The sequence below is a fragment of the Branchiostoma lanceolatum genome, chromosome 6 (assembly GCF_035083965.1).
Source record: "Branchiostoma lanceolatum isolate klBraLanc5 chromosome 6, klBraLanc5.hap2, whole genome shotgun sequence".
Classification (NCBI taxonomy): Eukaryota; Metazoa; Chordata; class Leptocardii; order Amphioxiformes; family Branchiostomatidae; genus Branchiostoma; species Branchiostoma lanceolatum.
The window spans coordinates 12702840-12722550 of record NC_089727.1 but is presented as its reverse complement, the minus strand read 5'-3'; the positions used below and the strand labels follow the sequence as shown (position 1 = coordinate 12722550).

The 19711-nt window shown below is 44.7% G+C and overlaps 4 protein-coding genes and 2 non-coding genes across 6 annotated transcripts in view; 2 read left to right on the top strand and 4 right to left on the bottom strand.

Moving 5' to 3' along the window:
- Positions 1-19711, top strand: part of LOC136436678 (TLC domain-containing protein 4-B-like) — a 41278-nt gene that overhangs the window by 12727 nt on the left and 8840 nt on the right. The gene's annotated exons all lie outside the window — the stretch shown is intronic.
- On the bottom strand, positions 1848-8147 carry LOC136436675 (uncharacterized). The gene is made up of 7 exons (XM_066430855.1): positions 7839-8147; positions 4016-7574; positions 3724-3847; positions 3314-3472; positions 2881-3155; positions 2249-2434; positions 1848-1962 (listed from the first exon to the last, which is right to left on the bottom strand). The coding sequence occupies exons 1-7, from the start codon at positions 8126-8128 to the stop codon at positions 1912-1914; spliced, it is 4644 nt and encodes a 1547-aa protein (XP_066286952.1). The 5' UTR covers positions 8129-8147; the 3' UTR covers positions 1848-1911.
- On the top strand, positions 3538-3611 carry Trnan-guu (transfer RNA asparagine (anticodon GUU)). Its single transcript has one exon. It is a non-coding gene; the product is annotated as a tRNA-Asn (tRNA).
- LOC136436030 (uncharacterized) lies at positions 8318-9572 on the bottom strand. The gene is made up of 3 exons (XM_066429723.1): positions 9442-9572; positions 8914-9015; positions 8318-8550 (listed from the first exon to the last, which is right to left on the bottom strand). Exons 1-3 carry the CDS (start codon positions 9490-9492, stop codon positions 8374-8376), a joined length of 330 nt encoding a protein of 109 aa, XP_066285820.1. The 5' UTR covers positions 9493-9572; the 3' UTR covers positions 8318-8373.
- On the bottom strand, positions 10966-18382 carry LOC136436676 (uncharacterized). Its single transcript, XM_066430856.1, has 12 exons — positions 18261-18382; positions 17778-17873; positions 17423-17548; positions 17018-17164; positions 16523-16752; positions 14277-16363; positions 13777-14036; positions 13547-13667; positions 13164-13322; positions 12661-12935; positions 12048-12233; positions 10966-11723 (listed from the first exon to the last, which is right to left on the bottom strand). Exons 1-12 carry the CDS (start codon positions 18360-18362, stop codon positions 11649-11651), a joined length of 3864 nt encoding a protein of 1287 aa, XP_066286953.1. The 5' UTR covers positions 18363-18382; the 3' UTR covers positions 10966-11648.
- Positions 13443-13514, bottom strand: Trnae-cuc (transfer RNA glutamic acid (anticodon CUC)). Its single transcript has one exon. It is a non-coding gene; the product is annotated as a tRNA-Glu (tRNA).

Here is a 19711-nt window from a genome sequence, read left to right as displayed (position 1 = left end):
CTGTAACGTTTCATTTCAAGACCACACTATATCGTTGGAAATAACTAGCCAACATAATTTTGTACAAATTCCATCAATATTGTTGATCTACGGCTTACAAATCATACATAAGAACGACCTACCTTTTCTGCTTGATAATTCAGGTTGAGGTTGAGAGTTTTACTTTTCAACAGTGATCCTTGGCAGTCTGGGGCCGTCTGGTTACGACAGGCGTGTACCTTTGTCAGCGACGTACAAGAACTTTCAACAGTTCTAGGCCTTCGACAGTGCACGTAAAGGTAAACATACTATTGATATATGTCAGTCACCGTTTCTTTTCAGCAGAATGTACGTGAATAGACAGGTATCTGAACGCCTTCAATGAAGTTTCTATGTTGATGATGAACGCCCTGCCCACGTAACTGTAGCTGTATACTGACGCCGACGGCGGCTGGTTAACAAACATATGTTGTTGACGCTCGTTATCTGCGACTTGACACGTACGGCAAAGAACCTATGCCCAAGTGCCATGGTCATGTGATAGTCCTCTAGGCAACGTATGTTCTTGTCTGGAATTTTGTGAAGATAGATGTTGGCCTATTGACATGTGTGCTTTAGAGTGGGCCTCACAAATCAGGAGCAAGGAAGATAATTAGGTTAACATTGAGTACTAAATAGTGATTTAAGGTAGGCCCGTATTGAAAGAAATCACAGTGAAGTATGGATAGTTCATGTCACACTTGCCTCGAATAATCTGTCTGAAGTTTTAGTATACTCTAGTATCCTACATCATATCATATATATTTATATAAATATCATGCTGTATCATGTATCATCAATCAATTTAACAACGGTTATGATTTGGGACATCTCTGTCAATTTTACACTTGGTTCGTGTTGATTTAAATCAAGAGCTACTTGACCAAAATAATCATTTCCGATGACGAACCATAACGTGTTTTATTTTTGTGCTAAAGCTTTGACCCTTGTCGTTGTTGCCTACGGTCCGTTGTTGGCAAGGAGCAAAGAATAAAGTTCAATAAGCCGGTAACATTTTAATACAATATCAATATCAGAGGTGGTGGCAAGTACATCTCGGCAGTTGATAAAGAAGGCGTCGCTACACAAACAGCAGATTAAGTCTTAGACTTTGTTACTCTGAACTTTTCAACCCCAGATGTCTGGTACGGTACAGCGTTGCTGACCACAGTCGAAAGGAATGTCAACACCAAAGTGCAAGTGGATCAATAATATTTGTTCTGTTGGCTGAATACAACCAACAACATGTGGCGCTCGGGAATTCTTTACCATCAGACCCTGGAAAATATTAAATCGCAACATTGATGTTGTATGTTGCGACATGATTGAATATTTATCTGCATGATTTTGTCTGTCAAAACTTTGTCCCTCATAATTATGCTTTTACATGACCTATGATCTACCTTGACAACAGAGATTATTCTTATTTCATTCAGAGAGCTTTATGTTCTGAGCGGCTGACAAAGAAAGAGATTGTGGCTTGGCTCTTGTGTCAATCACGCACTGGATTTTGTGCTTTGTCCTTCGTTTACAGGCTTTATTACAGCTAGCTTTATATAGGATTACATATGAATATGATTACCCACAGTAGTCAAAACTAACATAGATTTTATAATTTGGATCTTTTTATTTTGAAATGTATCGCTTTGGACGTTATAGTCAATCAGTAATTTCACATATCATACACACATCATAAATTGAAATGGTCCCTGCAACCAACAAAATATTATTATATTTACTTACATTTGAAGGCAGTCAGAATAATTTCTTATAAATGATTTTGTAGTTTTGTAGTACACTGTATTAAAATGTGTACACTATATTAGAACATGTTATCTAATGGTCAGAAAATGGACGAAGTCATGTAGTTGCAGCTGACGAGCGGTGGTCCATTTAAGCATCATTTGTCTTCATTCCTTCAACCTCCTTTATCATCCCCATTGCCTGTTAAGGTCAGCAATAAAAAAACGGGGTTATAAAAAGGGCCATTGGTTGCCAAAATTGACGGAAAAATTCAACAGTTTACATAGGTGCGATGCGGTATCGGCTTCCAACAACCTTTGACCCATGGCTGACGTCATACGTGCATTATGATCAAGCCTCATGTCCAGAGCAATTGGGTCAGATAGCTGAAGAGGACCGAGCGATTCAGTCGAAAATACCGGCGAGTCCAATTTTTGAGCTAACGAACAGTTGAATGTTTCCATAACGGTGTGAACGCCTGCCTTACCCAGACATAGTATGTCGCCGCCCCAGTGCTGACGTCACGTACGCTCTCCAAGCTGAGGTCCTGTAGGATCTTCTTGACCTGAGCTGCCGTTTCCGGGGAGATGTTCTCCGGCTCGCACTGACCCACACGGTGGTTGAGACTTTGAAGGCCCGTTTTACCCATGAGGATTTGAATCAGTCTCCAGTTCTGTTCAACGGCAAGGCGTATTTTGTTGTCATAAAAAAAAGATGTACTCCACCATATGTATATACATTGTACGTATATAGACACTATGAATAGGAATACATAGTGTCTATATACGTATAAAGACACTATGTATTCTTATTCATAGTGTCTATACGTATGAATAGACATACGTATAGACACTGTATACGTCTATATACGTCTATAGACACTGTATACGTCTATAGAAAGATATAAGTACAGATGTTATTGTAGGCTTAAGCATAGATATACAATTTAGATATATAGGACAACATCCATTCATATCATAGTCTGGAGCTTTACGTTAATGTTTAATTATGTGTGTCTTAATTGTCTTTACTTCAACATAATGCCAACAGCTTATTTTGTTCAAAGATATGTCCTTGGTGCTGAAAGCACATTCAAATGCCTTATGAGCGTCACTTTACCTTTGTTTGTTTCTTACTGTCTCCGAGCAGTCTTAAGGTGGCCTTCATGACTGTCTGCACTTCCGGCGGAGGGTTTTTGTAGCGCTTGATCTCAGACACGGTCCGCTCGTCCATGTTCATGACGTCATGACGCAGCCGCTCAAGGGTTTTCAGACTATCCAGGAGTGTCCTCGCTTCGTGAAGGTCGGACTGGAGTACTTCCTCGTAGGCACTTGTACCGGCGATGGCCCGCTCTAGCTCCGGTATATTTCTCTCACTGATGGCGTCCAGTAGACCTGCGAAGAATAGCAAAATGAGAGTAGTAAAATGACGTTGCTACAAAGAAACAAAGGTTAAATCAACAAAACGACACAATGACAGTCTTTGTCTTGTCAAATTTAACATGCATTCAGACTTGTGGTTTAAAAATAGGCTGAGTTGTATAAAAGTTTACCTTGCTTTGCATCTAGAAGGCTAAGCCTCTCTACTGCCTCTTTGAAGACGTCATCTTCTTCGTCAAGTGCGTTGGTCCTGTACTCTTCAATCAGTTTCTTCAATCTTGCCCTGTTTCTGGACTTCATAGCCTCCTTCATCTTTTTCTTCATTTGGTCTCCTGGAAAACACATCGTACTGTGGTCAAACCTACATAATTAAAAGTATCTCACGTGGCTATTTGATGTCTCTGTGGCGCAATCGGTTAGCGCGTTCGGCTGTTAAGTGAAAGGTTGGTGGTTCAAGCCCACCCAGGGACGAAGTCGATTCCTTTCTTTTTTGACGATAGTTTTGGTTATCATTTTGACTTTTGTAATTTCTTTTTTCACTAGATAGATCTGATGAGTATTCAGATCTCCAAATCTGTTTTACCTTTATCGGAGGTGGAAGGCTCGACGGCCACGTCTTTGATGAACTCCAGCACGTCTTTCTGTCCTGTCTCCTCTATCATGTCCCTGTAGGTGACGAAAGCGTCTTCCCCCTCCGTCATCACCGCCTGTTGAAGAGTGATATGGGATTGATTTGGCAGAGTCAAGAAATATCTCTACATTGATATTCATCTCCAACAAAATGTAAGATAATAATTAATAGAGACACAGCTGTAACTTTGGCATTTTGCAAATTACATTGTATTACCGTTATTCAAAAGCCCAAATCAACTTACTCGCAGCAAAGAATTGTTGACATCGACCGTGTTGATAGGAAGCTGCGTGTCCATCTCAGTCGCCTCCGACTCGTCGATGATCCCCTCTGCTTCGAACTTCTTGATTACCTCGCGTGGGATCATGACCTCTGCTATGGAACTTTTGTGTCTCTTCAAGACTGCTCTGTAGTCCTCTGGTTGCTCTACTTCTGGTGGGGTCTCCACTTCTCTGTTACCGTCAGCACCAGCATGGGGTGCCTCCGTTACACCCTCTTCAGCACCAGAATGGGATGCGTCCTTTACACCCTCTTCAATGGTGTACCTCAGCACCTCTTTATGCGTGCCATTGTGTTTGTCAACTACAATGCCTACTGTGACTGTAGCCCCAGCCTGTGCGTCCTCTGGAATTGTCACAGCTCTTTTCCACTTGCCGTTTTCTTGCTCGTCAAGCTGGACGCGATCTCCTGTTGGTAATATGACGGCCACGTCCGATGCTTCGGGGAAGATCCCGCTGAATCTGACCTCCGTTCCTGCCGTGATGACTTTCGTCCGCGGCTCGAAGAGATGCCAGTCGGGTGGCCAGCTGTGCGGCTGTTCTGGCCACGGGAGGCAGGCTTTCAGTGGTTTCTTGCAGTGTAACAGATAGTTGACCAGCACTGTTTGGTTTCCTTTCTCGTCCTTTGATGTGGAGTGTATGGTGAACCTGTAGTAGCCAACACTCGGCAGACGTAACCACGCAACTACGTGTCCACTGTTTTGATGATCGGCCTGAGTGAACGCAAACGAGGACATGTCTTCTTCCTCTCCCTTGTCAGAGCAATAGACCAACGTGTGATGGAGCCACGTGGACTTTGATGCACCAAAGACGAGTCTAAGTTCCTCGTTTTCAGATGTGATGAAGGGGTCATCATGACTGATCAAAGTGAAGCCTGTTCTCTCACAGTTGGAGTAGACCGGGCCCCATCTTCGGTCCTCAACTGTTGGAAACGGGATGCAGGGATTCACTGGCATGTCGCAGTGAATCAGATAGCTGATGACATTCTGACTGTCAGAATTGCTGTCTGATAGCCGAAGGGTGTAGTCGCCTTCTCTGGGGAAGTGAAGCACAACCACCGTTTGCTTACCCTGCTCGAGGGTCTTATGGCATCCAAAGTCACCTACGTCTCTCTTCTTGGGTTTCGTCGTGCCTTCCTTCCTTGTCCACAAGTGGAAACGTTGCTGAAACTGTTTTGGTGTGGTGGATTCTATTACGATTTCAATCCTTTGAGAGGCTTTGATGTATGCGACAGGGTGACTCTTCAGCGTGAAGGTACTTTCATCCGGCTGCTTCAGTCCCCACTGGTCACAGTTTACATCTGGATATGGCTTCAGTTTCTGGTTTGTTGCGGTACAGCTGATGGTGTACTTGATGACTTCATTCAAGGTCCCGTCCTTCGCACCATCTCCTTCACCTTCACCTGCACAGACGGAGAAGTGGTACGTCCCCGCAGCAGGCAAACGCAGGCGGAAGTGGACTTCGTCGCTGAGCACCTGTCGGAAAACATAGTCGTCCATTTCGTCAGTGCCTGTTTCTGTCCCCTTGCTGAGTCTTTGTGAGAATGTCAGAGGCTTAGCTTTTCCAAGGGTGATCAGAAGTTTGCCTGTTTTGTTCACTATGTCTGTATCCGGGTGGCTCTTTGTCGACAGACCAAGCATGGAGAAGGTCTCACCGACTTCTCCAGACTTTTCTGTAGATGGCCCTGCTGTGCTTGCTTCTGTTGTGGGCTGGTTGTCATCTTCAGTGGATGGTGTTGATCGTTCCTTGTATGCGATGAAGTAGTTGAATACGTTAATGGGTTCCTCGTCTTCGGACATCCTCGCGAAAAGCTCGAGGCTGTATTCTCCGATCTGAGGACAGGATACCTTTACTCCCACCCTGTCTTCATTCCCACCATCCATTGCTTTCACACATTGTGAGAGATCTTCCGGCCCTCCCTTCCACCGCTGGAATAAGTGGAGAACATCCACGGCTGTCTCCGATTCCAGCTTGATCTCTAGCGCACCAGTAGTTGTTTCAATGTACGCATTTGGGTGACTTGTAGGAAAGATGCCTAAGTCATGACAGGCAGGATACCGCTCTCCCCATTGACTGCCGGCCACATCAGGAAACGGCTGTACGTCATGAGACACAGTACCTGTACAGCTGATACAGTAGTTGAAGACATTCTGAACGTCTTCACTAGGAGAGACATCTCCTGCGAAGATGGCTAGCTTGTATCTGCCCTGCTTCGGGAAGCGCACCAGGAACTGGACCTCATCGTCTACGACCTGCCTAAAGACGTATCTTCCTAAGTCATTATCATTTTCTAACGACAACTGGTGACTCAACCGCAGAATTCTGGACATGCCGAGTCTGAGGTCGAGTTCACCTGACTCACAGTTTACGAAAGCACTGGGATGTGTCACTGTTCTCAGTCCGAGGTCCGAAAATCTGGGTTGAACCGGACCAAACAATCCCTTGGGAACGTCTGGGAACGGCGTTACATCGTGCCCCGTGTCTTCAGCTATTGTCAGGTAGCTACACATCGCAGCAAAAGCTCCTGCTTGTCCGCGTTCTTTGGCATAGATTGCGAGGCCAAACTTTCCCTGTTTTGGAGGCATCACATGGAAGGTTGCTGTGCCATCAACTACCTCGTGAGCAACGTATCTTCGGAGTCGCGTCTCCTTTGTGTTCACTTCAAACAGTTTGGCTAGAAACTCCAGCTCGCTTGCCAAGGAGAACTCTACTGAAGCCTCCGCGCTTTGACAGCGCACACAAGACGCTGGGTGGGAGATCGGGACGAGTCCCATTGCAACCACCTCGCTCCCCGGACCCCAGTCGCCCGGCCAGTTGGGAAGAGGGCAGACGTCCTTGCTAGTTTGAACACAGACGATTAAGTATTCGCAAGCGGTGAAACACGTCTTAGATTCACCGCGTCCGACGAAGATCTCGAAGAGATATTCGCCTCTCTTCGGCGGCTGAATACTGAACACCACAGCGTCTCTCCTCTTCTCTTGCAGCACAAATCTGTCCAATGAAGCCCCTTTCCAGTCGGCTGATCCTGACGTCTCCGTCAGGCTGTAGGCAAAGTTGATCGCCTGGATGTCCTCCGCATTGCAACCTATGTAGATCTGCACTTGTCCATTTGTCGTCTGCACTACCCCTTGGTGGTGACTCAGCAACGACAGACCGAAAGCGAAGAAATGGGGCCAGCACTGAACATGAGTCTCGAAGTCAGTGACTTCGATCGGGCTCAGTACAAGCTGCCAATCCGGCTGCTCCGGGTAACACGTGCTCAGATACTGCGCGGGATGAGGCAAGAAGTAGAACTCGTTGGTGTGATTTCCGCTGTTGTGTTGGTTTGTGTCGTCCGATGGTGGTGGTGCTGTGTCTTCAGGGGAGTCACGGCTGCCCCAATGAGTATCGACGACGCCCCATCGCCCGTCAATACACACGGCCGTCCACAGCTTGGTAGGGGATGTCCCCGCGAACTGCGTGTTTGGAGGTTTGTCAGCGGTCTTTGCGTACCCACGGATGGTTTGGTGCCGCACACCTGCATAGCTGTAAGAAACAAATATGGTGAACACCGTACTGGGCAATGAATTTTCTTCCGATTAGGGGTCAGAACCATAAGTTCCAGGGATGTTTTCGTCTACCCATGCGAGGAAATGATATGATTCCTAATACTTGCTGTAATTTTCTCATATCTACTTACCACGTTTATCATTTCAGTTGGTTTCATAAGCCCGTTGCATTAGTAAACGTACGAAGTACAAAAGGAAATGAAGACTGTTTAAGAAGAGTAAGATTAGGTCTCGAGGATACCTGCAGAGTGTAGAGAACAGTAGATGGTAGTAACTTTCACTTTCCCTCATCTTGTACAGGTACCAGCTAGGTGTGTCCTCCACTGCGCTGTCCGTGTGGACCGACACGTCTTGGCAGGTGATCCATGTGAACAACACTCGTACCCTCTCCAGCTCTGTTCGTGTCGGACCCAGCAGATATGGCACTAACGCCGTAAAGTCATCGTTAAGTGAGGAAGGGGCCTGCAAACAAACGATATATTTCAAACTGGTGATAGGGCAGTAGTATGTCCCTACCATTAGTACATTCATTACCCTGAAATGTAACGCAATGTTAGGTGCTTGCGAAGCCTCATTGATAAAATGTCTAAAATATACCCATTAATCTTTTTACGGGGGGGGGTACTTTGAGTATCTTATCATTGACAGTATAAATGGAAATGTGCTACACTTTCGTAAATGAGGATTGCAAGATCGAAGTGTTGGTAAATGCGAAATAGATTGAACTAGATTTCAAAATCATTTTGTTTCAAATATTTCACTTTGCTGTCTAATAATCATCTTACTTCTAAAAAGTACTTGCTTACTTCTGCCGCATAGTTATCGAGGTGGCCAAGTCTACCACTGTGTCCAAATGTGGTAGGTTTGTGTATGACGTGTATGATGACATCATCGCTGCACAGCACCGTGTAAGTGAGCATCCCTTCAGGAGTTGACGAGGTGGGCGCTTCAACCTGGGGGTGAATTATAAGTAAAGACAGACAAACGTTCACCAACTTCACAGCGAGCGGTAATAGACCTATGCTACAAATTATTAACCAATGAGTATTCGTTATTGTAACAATTGTACATACATGATTACATGTAACGTTACTTACTTGTATTTCATATTGCGGGTTGGATACATATGGAACAACATACATACTCCAAAGTCCTAGTTCTCCCGTCGTCTGTCGCCTTTCTCTGTCCTTCTATATCCGTAGCTGATGTACTGTTGCCTGGGTTACTTTTTTTCAAAAAATACTAATGATGGAATGTTTAACAGGCGTGTGAAGATGTTCGCGGTTTACTAACGTAAGGCATGTTCTAGTTCTCACCTGCCCATGGTCTATCAGATCGCAGACTCGACAGTATCCCGGCCAACCCTCCTTCTCCTCTTCCGACACGGTCGGCAGCCAGGCAGGTAGCACTCCTTTTTTCTACAAATGTATAGAAGTATATTGCTAAGGGATAAACCCAGAAGGATTGCAATAGTATATAATGACTATAATTCCTTTTCCTGGTTGATGGTTCGCAAAATATGACAGAATATATGTTCTAATTCCTTTGTGTAGGTTTTGCTCATGCATTTTGTCATACGGTACCACGTAGTCGTTCCTACCCCCACCCTATTGAAGTGCCATTTAGCGAGTAACGTTGTAGAGATATGTGTGATACAGTAGTCCTGTAGGTTGCTGTCATGTGTGATTCTTAGTACGAATTCTGACCAAATAACTCATTTCTCGACCGTTACGTCCAGTCGCAACTCTTCAAATATGATAGTGACGCATAAAAGTGTTTGAAACATAGTGATTTATATTCTAATTCCACCTTTACAGTGCCGTACACGTGTTGTGCAGTAATACCTTGGCCACCATTGTACGCTGTTGTTGGACAGACGATGTACTACACCCCATGTTGGTCTTGCTTTCAGCTGCAAAGAAAAGGTACAGCTACTTGAATAAGAATCAGGAACAATAGACGAGTTAACGCATACCTAATTTCAAATCGACGACAGGGTCGTTCTTGAATATAATGTCTGTGTCACGATGTGTTGTCGAGTCTCAAAAGTCATGCAAACGTGTTATCTTTGTCTAAAGGCAGGTGTTGCTGCACTCAAGTCATATAATTCATTTTCACAGCTCCAATTGATACAAGTCAAAGAAAGGCAAATGAAAACGAGTGCTGCACAGTAACTGCCTACACTATTCTATTGGAAAGCTCGAGAATATGCTTGCAATGTGAAGAGAGAGAGTGATGAAGTTGTTTATGAAAGCTATCCCTACATTTTGTCTTCATTAAATCTCCAATGTTTAGCTTTCTGAAAGCCGTTGCTAAGGATGTGTTTGTACCCAAATCTGATTAGCAAGTGCAAAATAGTACAGTACGGCACAGAACAAAGTTATATTGAATATCAGCTTGAAAGTTAAAACTTTTTCATAATGAAAGGCCATTTTGTTGAAATCACATATTTTTCTAATAGTGACAAATGTATCATGAGTAAAAGTACCTATTGAACGTATGATATACAAAAAATACGTAGTCGGCGTATTGTCAAACTCTAACAAGGTATGTGCTTTTGACGTCGTCTTAAATATGTCAAAACGTAAGGGCTAGGCAGGATAATGAGGATGGCACTTTAAAAAACACAACTTTCAAATAAAGGTCTTCAACCAAACAGTAATGTGCACAAGAAAATCAATCAACATAATGCAAGACAACGGACATAAACACTATGAAATGTTCGCCAACATTTCCCTTTTTTTTCGATCCTCTATACAGTCCGTCACCTATTCACATCGGAAGAGACACTTTGACGTAGCTTAAAAGTGACCCAAATAAACGCTAGCAAACTTGCCTTTGTCTTTCGACGTCTTCCCAGTCGGTAACTTGTAGATTGATAGAAATCAGATGCTGAAACTCCTGGTCCGAGACCACCCTCACGCCGAAAACTGTTCACCATGTAGTCTACCAATGGCATTGTCCATGTGGCAACGTTTGTTGACATAGCGACCAAACAGTGCCTTTATGCGCCATATTAGAACTGTTCATACAAAGGCTAATCTCTAAACTGTACATGTACATGACCACACACACCCTTTCCTTCATTGATACTCAACTGTGCTTAGACTTTACTTGGCACGTAATTTCAATGGAAGTTTGGTTATAACTGACCCTTCAAAGGGTATGTTATTTTGGCTCCTTTTGGTCTTGTTGGTTAGGATACCAGAGAAAATTGTACCACATAACATGCGTAAAAAAGGATCAGAACAATACATCCCCTTGGAGATCGGTTACAATGGAACAGTTACCTTACATCAACACTGTCACGGGTTGCCAGGGAACGGCGATAAGCACTCGTGGTCAGAGCGGGTCAAGTAAAAGACTGATTGTTGACAAGCGTAATGAAAGTCTCCTTTATTCGTATTGAGAGAACAACACGTCACTTAAATAACAATGTTTTACCTGTATACGTACAGCGGTAAGCCGTGAGTATGAACGCATGTATTTTGTAACCTAACAACCTCTTGTATATCTTAGACAGAAATTAGCCGAATACATATTACATCGTTTTACATAGAAATCAATTGTATCTTATTCGTTGATCAATGTATCTTCTTAACAAGCACATTCCCTAATTATTTGATTCCTCTACAGTGGTTAGACCAATGCATCTTTGTACACAAACACATAAATTTCGTCAGAAATGAGCTATAGAGCAAATGTGGCCAAACTGTACAGCATGTTTTGAGGTGTGACAAAGATTGAATTATACAAACCTAACCAGTTGCAGGTTCTTGTCAGTGTGTCAGTGACTTGTATTATAGGGCTAGAGGGTCACACATATCATCATTTGTATACTTACAATCAATTGCCTTTTAACAGACATTTGTTTTAACGTTTACGTGGTTACGTTCTTTAGAGCATATCCTATACATACGTTATTCACGGCTACTATACATCTAAGTCACCAGGCCTCATTCAACCCCATAGCCAATACAAATGGAGGGGGGTCGGAAGGCTTCCTTAGCAGAAATAGAGTTAACATATTTGCTTCTGAATCGCATGGACATCATCCGGTGGCTTTCGTGTTTTCGTTCTGCTTGTTCAGAGCGATCTCCTCCACTTCGCTGATTATTCCCACTGACTACAAAGCAAAACAGACAAACAATGTATCAGATTCAGTACAAATTTTGTAATTCCATCCAGAAAACTACATATATGTCGCTGATGTACAGGAAAGGATTTATTTTCTACTTTGAGGACGAGATATTAACGTTGTTGCGGGGAGGACACTTTGCACTATACACATGTATACACTTTTAGTACGTGGATCGTGTTCAGTACCAATGACAAGGCTGATTCTAGTGCGTACGCAGAGGCTGTGAACAATAAATCCACTTTTGGTTGTTCATTGATCGCTATTTACTGGAAAGAGACAGTGACAGGCTGATTTTGACTTTATGCTTACCCAGACATAGAAGGTGGCTGCTCCCGAACTTTGGTCCCGAACCCCGTCCAGACTGAGGTCTCCCAGGCACTGCTTGGCTTCCGCTGCCGTGTCCGGTGAGATGTTAGCCGGCTCACAGTTCTTCACTCGCCGCTTAAGGCTCTGTTTTCCCGTTTTACCGATGAGAGCGAGGAGGGACACCCAATCCTGGTAGGAGGTAAAATATAGCGATTTAATCAGTAGTAATATCTAGAAGAAATTGATACTTTTAACATTCTACATTATCATAAAAACAAAATCAAGCATATTTTGTGGAAGTGTGTACGAGAGCCATTTAGCAGTCGTAGTTGGAGCAGAAGTAGTCGTAGCAATAGTGACATTAGTAGTAGTAGACTTAGCTCGATTAATTTGATAATGACAATGTATGAAATCTTGTAGATTCCGGATCCCCTCATTATCATTGTGTATTGCTGTTTCTGACGTTACCTGTCCCCAGCTCAATGTCATGTTGGCAGTACAATGCGTGTATCAATTCAGAAAAATAGTATTAGTTTCTGGAATTTGTAGGCGTTATATTGTGTGCGGGTAAAAAAAAGTAATGGCAGATCAAAAGGTAAGCTGTCATGTTACTTACGTCGACCTGAGCCTTGGTGTTGCCTAGCAGCAGGAAGGTCGCCATCATGACCTTGTAGACGGCAGGAGGAGGGTTGTTGTACGTCTTGATCTCCGCGATGGTCGTCTGGTTCATGGCCATGATCGCGTGACGTAACTTGTCAAGACGTTTGATTTTCTCGAGGATCTCCTCTGCTTCATTCATGTGCTTCCGGAGCTCGTTTTTGAAAGGTTGAGCGGCTTTTAGTGAAGCTTGGAGTTGGTCCCTGTGTCGCGTTTTGATGGCCTTTTTGAGACCTGGAATTTAGAACGTTACAATCAATAACACATATTCACACTATCATCTAGAGATAATGATAATATATTACATAGTCAGTAATTGAACAAAAGTACTTTACTCTTTGCTTATCTCCAATTAGATACAAGACAAAATTAAATCTAAAAATCTCCTTGTCTCCACACAAGGAGCCTATAAATGGAAGTTGAATGCGTACACTCCTATCTGTACATCAAGTCAATTTTTACCTTGTCGGGCTTCGATTAAGTCCAGGGTCCTCTGTGCCTCTTTCAAGACGTCGTCGTCCTCGTCCATCCCGTGCTCGCGGCACTCCGCCATGATCTTCTCCAGCCTTCCCTTGTTCTTGGCCTGCGTCGCCTCATCGAGTTTCTTTCGCAGCTTGTCAACTGGAGCATGAGACCGTTAATGACGATCAAGTAAGAAAGCACGTCAAAAGAAGGCATGCATAAAGTACATGTACACAGAGAAATATTCAATTCAAAAGACCGTGAAGGAAAACATTTACTTTCCCACACCGGGAATCGAACCCGGGCCTTGGCGGTGAGAGCGCCAAATCCTAACCACTAGACCATATGGGATTTGTTGTACTAGTGACTGCAATGATGCTCACGTTTATTGTCAGGTACCACGATCACCACATCCTGGATAACGTCCATGATTTTGCTCTGTCCCGTTTCTTTCATGACGTCACGAAGTGTGATGAACGCATCTTCGCCCTCTCTCTGCACCACCTACAGAATAGCAAAATTAAGACCTTTATCAACTCGACCAGCTTATCTGGATAACAACAAATAAACTAGACAACCTGTGAAATGTAAACCACTTATATATTCTACCTACATTTAACAGCTGCTTGTTGACTTCGTTCGGGTTGTTGGGCAGTTGTTCAGTCAGCTCCAGCGCTTCTTCTTCGTCGATGAACCTGTTCTCCTCAAACCTAGGGATGACCTTTTCCGGGTTCATCTCGTCTGCGATGGTCCGTCGGTGCTGTCTCAAGACCATCTGGTACTCCTCCATCTGTCCCTCAAACAGGTCCTCCTCCGTGTCCTCTGGTTGGAGACGCGGTATCTGGTCCTCCTCCTCGTGTCCTGTGTCTTCACCTTTTTCATCAAAGAATATATAAATTTTAAGGTTACAAAGAACATTATGGCGGTGCACTCAATTATGAGACTTGCATTGACGCAACTACAACCACACAAAGTAAGGCAAACTAAGCACAGGTAATTGAACAATTATGAAATGAATGATCATAAAATAAGAAAAAACACAAATACCCTTCCAATTTAAAAGACACACAGAAAATAGAACTTCAAACGTTTAGTTTCAACAAGGAAATTTACCTTTTTCCACGACATATCCCAAGACCTCCGTGTAGTCTCCATCCTCTGTATCGGGGAGCACGTTGACGGTGACCGCCTGTCCTGCGTACTTGTTCCCCGGCATTGTCACCACTTCCTCCCAGTCATTTCCCTCCCCTTTCTTGAGTTGGATCCACTCTGATGTCGGCAGCATCACCGCGACTTCTGCTGCCCTCGGAAAGCAGCCCTTGAACTTGAATGTCTCCTTTGCCTTGAGGAGACGGGACAGCGGTTCGTACATCTGGTAGTCGCTCCACCAGCCGAGAAGCCGTTCAGGAAACTCCGTGCAGTCTTCCATGCCCTTCATGGTCTGGATGACGTAACAGGAAAGCGTGGTGCGTCCTTCTTCGTCTGGGTCCTTGGTGGACAGCGACAACTTGTACTTCCCAGCTTCTTTAAGTCGTAAGTGCACGACGGTTTCTTCTTCGTTGTCTGGATTGTCTTGGATGAAGGCGTAGGAAGACACGTCTACTTCTTCGCCGTCCAAAAGACAGATGAGTTTGTGTTCGATGCCTTTTGGTGTTCCTTTGCCGAAGATTATTTTGATATCGCCGTGCTCTGACTGGATGAAGCGTTCTTCGGTGTCTTCGTGGCTCAGTGGTGGTTCCACAAAAGTGGCGCTGGCAGCTGGGAAAGGCTCCACGTCAAGTTGCGTCCCCGTGCAATTGATGCAGTAGTTGTAGACGTTTCTTGGTGCGCCGGTACGCCCCGCTTCCTCCGCATACACGGCGAGACGGTACATCCCGATACGGGGGAGACGGAGGAGGAATTCCACGTTCCCGTCCACGACTTGCCTCTGGACGTACTCGCTCATGTTCACCTTCTCGTTCAACGTCTCCCAGAACAGCTCGTGGCTGTACGTCAGCGCGTGACTCCCTTTAAGACTGAGCTGAAGTTCTCCCGTTTCACACTCCACGAACGCGCTACCGGTTGCGGACAGACCAAGCTCTTGGAAGTCGGGAAGGACCGGACCGAAGCGACCTCTTGGCACTGCTGGGAAAGGCTGCTCGTTGATCGAAGAATCATCTGCCTGGCATTGTGTTATGTAGTTACACAGCAGGACGTACGCATTCTCGTCGTTACCCTCTTGAGTGAAGATGCCAAGACCGTGCTTGCTCGCTGTTGGTAAGTTGACGTAAAACTTCACTTCGTCGTCGACGATCTCGTATGCCACGTACCGCTTCAGATGCGTCTCGTCCATCGACGTCTCGTACAGCTTCGCGAGGAAGTTGTGATCTCCGGGCGACGAGAACACTATCTCTGCTTTACCATTCGGGCACTGTACGTACGGAGACTTGTGGGATACTGCTACCATTCCTTTCTCCATTACCATCTTTCCGGGCCCCCAGATGCCCTTCCAAGCCGGTATGGGGTCGTTTTCTTCCGGAGGCAACGCCTGGGAACACAGGACCATATACTCGCACGCGTAGTGATAGAAACTTTGTCCCTTTAGCCCAAAGAAGAGCTCAAACAGAAACCTGCCTTTCTCAGGAGGGGTGATAGTGAAGACGGCTGCGCCCTTCTTTCTCAGTTGCGTGACGAACCTGTCCAGTTTGATCCCTCGCCACCTCGACCTTTCTTCTTTGGTCTTCAGGTTATAATAGAACTGGATGCCGTCCTCGTCCTCTGCTCGGTACCCGATGTGGATGTCCACTGTGCCGTCTACTGTCTCTACTAGACCATTGTGGTGACTTAGTAGTCGTAGCTTGTGGGCGAAGAAGCGCTGGTTACATTTCACATGGGCCTCAAAGTCGCTGAGTGGTATGGGGTTGTCGATGAGCTGCCAGCTTGGGTCGCTCGGGCAGTGTGAACTCAGGTAGTGGAGAGGGTTGGGGAGGAAGTAGAACTCGTCAATAGCAATCTGGGACTGCAGGTCTTCCAACTCCTTGTCGTCGTCGTCGTCAATGACAGAGAAGGACCCCCAGTGGGAGTCCACGAACCCCCAACACCCGTCTATGCGAACCACGGTCCACGTGCCCATTGGCTCGGTTCCAACGTACTTCGTTCCAGGGAAGAGTCGGGCGCTCTTGGCGTAACCACGAACGTAGCTGCACGTTAGGCCTGCATATCTGGAATTGGGTAAAAGCAATACCTCGAGTTATAACATACTGGCTGGAGAGACTCGTAGATATGCTTACTGGTGACTTGTTCTATCAACTATTTCTTGGAATCTAATTAATAAAAGGGAGCAAAGGAAGAATGTGAAAAACATAATTGCTGACAGTTACCTGCACAGGTTTAGGAAGAGAACAGGATACAAGTAGGTCTTTTTCTGCTGGATCTGTTTAAGGTACCAATCGGGAGTGTTTTCCGCCGGGCGGTCGGGGATGGACATGTTGCTGACGTTCTGTGCGGAGACCCAGCGGAACAGGACCCGGGTCCTCTGCAGCTCCGTGCGGGCAGGCTGCACCAGGTAGCCCACCAGCCGGCTGAAATCGGCGTTTAGGTGAGACGGCGCCTGGAAGTGTTTTGTTGAACAATAAATAGCATTATTAGATCATGAGTAACCACACGTCCAGGTGCGCAGTACAGTTGTGGATTCATAAGAATATTTAACCATCACGATACTAAATCATATCAGTGAGTTGGCACTGCTTTCGAATTATGGAGCGTTAATATAAATAATGTCTAACAAAGTAGACCAACTCTATTCTTATTCATTCCTAATTTCTATTCTATTCTGTTCTACTCTATCCTTACTGTTCTGTTCTATTCTAGTCTACCTTGATGGCGTGGTTGTCCAGTTCCGTGAAGCTTGTCTTGTCTGAGTACGGTTTGGGGGTGTGGATGACGTGCATGGGCACGTGACCATGCCGGTGCACGGAGTACGTCAGCATGCCCTCTGGCGTGGACTGCGCCCGCTGGGTTATCTGTTGCAAAACGATACATATTTAGTATCGTTAATAGTGTAGTTGTCCATATTTCTGAAAATAAAATGGACAACTATGGTAGTCTACAAAGACAAGAACATTTTATGTGCTTAAAGCACAAGCGGTCTTTCTTGCTCTGTGTGAATACCATACCGGCGGGGTGTAGCGAAATCCTAATTTTAGAATAGTTGTCAACTCGATCGCAGTAATTTTTCTTTGGTTCCACTCTTGAGCTTCGCCAAAAAAATGGCCCCATACCTCGTCGTTCATGTGTAGACTGCACATCCTGCAGGTGAGCTTCCAGCTGTTGGCCACGTCATCAGGGACGTCGGGCAGGTAGTCTGGCCCCTCCAGGACACGGGGACACCGGTCACCGTCTGTCCACTGTAGGCATGATAGCATACAGCACAGTTTGAACAAACGGCCATTTACATATGTAGTATGAAAGACATAAAAATCATGGCAGATCTAGACTCCCCATTCATTCGTACAATACAGTTACCCGTATCTTACGTTAGTCTCCCAATGAAGGAAGGAGCATTCTCTGGCATGTAAAATCCATTCATGGATTTAAGATTCAGTATTTCGTTGTTGAAGTCCATGACGTTTATACCTGTGTGGGAGGAGGGGGCGTCGGCTGTGCCACATGTGGCGGTGTCCCTGGCGGTGGCCACTGCTGATTGTAGTACATCTGCTGCTGAGGGACGGACTAATGATTAAAAAAACACAGTCATTAAAATATCAGTAAAAAGGACAATATATGTATGAGAAAAGCTATATAGTATGCTAATCATGTATTTAGAAAACAAGGACAGCCGTGTATGCTAAGTATGTATAAAAACACTCTAGCGTGCTAAGTATGTCTAAAAAGTTTAGTCTTGTATACTAAGTATGTACAAAAAAGCACAGTCTTGTATGCTAAAGAGGTTGGTGCTCCTATGACTGTGAAATGAATTACTGAGGTACAGATGTGTAGAACCCTTACCTGTGCATACTGAGGTACAGGTGTGTAGAACCCTTACCTGTGCATACTGAGGTACAGGTGTGTAGAACCCTTACCTGTGCATACTGAGGTACAGATGTGTAGAACCCTTACCTGTGCATACTGAGGTACAGGTGTGTAGACAGGTGGATCAGGACTGGGGGCTGGCGGCACATTTGTCTGTTTTGCTGCGTGAGAGGAGGACCCCGAACCCATGGCGAAGTCCGGTGTTGTGATCTTCAGACGGGCAGCAAAATCGGGCACTGTGGTGTGGTGTGGTACATTCCCTCGTCAAAGGGAGTAACAATGATCGCGTCTATTAGCGATCCATTCTAGCTTAAGATTTATATTTGACCAAAAAAAGAGGGCTTCAAATATGACGTCATTGTGACGAAATGTCCCATTTTCATTGTATGCGTGTCTGACTGAATTGTGTCTGAAAATATTTTTAGTATCTTATCCATCTACTCATGACGTCCTAGTACGCTTGAATTGTCACGTAAACTTGGCAGTGTTATTCTGGCGATGTTTGCTCAATTCTTGTCAACAAGTGTCTCAATACTATATATAGGGGAGCAGACGTAATGACAAATGACACCAACACGGTTACTGTTGTTACAAACAAAGACTCGTTACGCCGATAACCCTCTATAGCTAGATAAAGGGATCGGGTGATGGATACATGACGTGTTATAGAGGTAACCATCACACGGTGGTACTGGCTGTTTTGTTTGCTTTTGTTGAAATGAAAGCCCTCCTCATTTCTGCACAATAGACATGTTTGTTCTATCGATATAAGACTATGTGTAGGCGGGTTACATGTTAGCTTAATGCTATTTCCGCTTGGCATGGGAAGAAAAACTATCGTGAACATCGTATTTCTTCACATTGCATTAAATGAAACTTCAACAAGGTGACTTGTCACATACTTCGTAAGATAGTATTTACGACAACAAATTGAGGTCTACACTTTTGGACAGTCATAGCTGTCTTGTCCAAAAATAAGTGCGACGTAGGTTGCCGTGTGTAGATGATTTCGACGGTTGGTGCTGTCACGAACTGACTGAAAATCACACGTCCCCCTCCCCCTCCCCCCTAAACACACAACATAAATGACTGCGTCTTGACTCAAATGACAGCAGGTGAGAGTCTATTACGAAACCTAAGGAGCTTGTCTCGCATGCCAAGCATCCTGCTCGTGACTGGACTATGAAATAGAAGCAACTGAAAAACCTTTGTGGCTAGAACCTTAAATTACTTCCTTTTCATTACCTTAACTTCTTAGTGTAACTCATTCTCATTAGAATAACTGTCATACCTGAACATTGGTCATACTGTTTGAATTTGAAAGTAATTTCTCTCCGGTGAATGAGCCACCGTTTTGTGGTAGACAAAACTATTCAAGAAAGATTGAAGAAATGACAGGTAAGATTAGTCGGATTTTGCGGTCCTGAGAAACACAAGCCAAGTGTTGTTAAATCCTACAAGACAGCAACATGGCAGTACTAGTCGCAGTCACATACGTTGTACGATGTTTTCGTCTCATGAGTTTCGGTGAGGCTTCC

Bases quoted from the DNA above. Each gene is read 5' to 3' on its own strand.
- LOC136436675 (XM_066430855.1), bottom strand. From the start codon at position 8,128: ATGAATGTACTAATGGTAGGGACATACTACTGCCCTATCACCAGTTTG. The intron at 3,848-4,015 runs GTAAGTTGATTT...ACTCTTCAACAG, and splicing joins TCAACAATTCTTTGCTGCGA to GCGGTGATGACGGAGGGGGA. The intron at 3,156-3,313 runs GTAAACTTTTAT...TATTCTTCGCAG, and splicing joins CCTTCTAGATGCAAAGCAAG to GTCTACTGGACGCCATCAGT.
- LOC136436030 (XM_066429723.1), bottom strand. From the start codon at position 9,492: ATGGGGTGTAGTACATCGTCTGTCCAACAACAGCGTACAATGGTGGCC. The intron at 9,016-9,441 runs GTATTACTGCAC...ATACATTTGTAG, and splicing joins AGCGTACAATGGTGGCCAAG to AAAAAAGGAGTGCTACCTGC. The intron at 8,551-8,913 runs GTGAGAACTAGA...ATTCACCCCCAG, and splicing joins ATCTGATAGACCATGGGCAG to GTTGAAGCGCCCACCTCGTC.
- LOC136436676 (XM_066430856.1), bottom strand. From the start codon at position 18,362: ATGGGTTCGGGGTCCTCCTCTCACGCAGCAAAACAGACAAATGTGCCG. The intron at 17,549-17,777 runs GTATAAACGTCA...TCATGCCTACAG, and splicing joins CGCCCCCTCCTCCCACACAG to TGGACAGACGGTGACCGGTG. The intron at 17,165-17,422 runs GTATGGGGCCAT...GTTTTGCAACAG, and splicing joins GTCTACACATGAACGACGAG to ATAACCCAGCGGGCGCAGTC.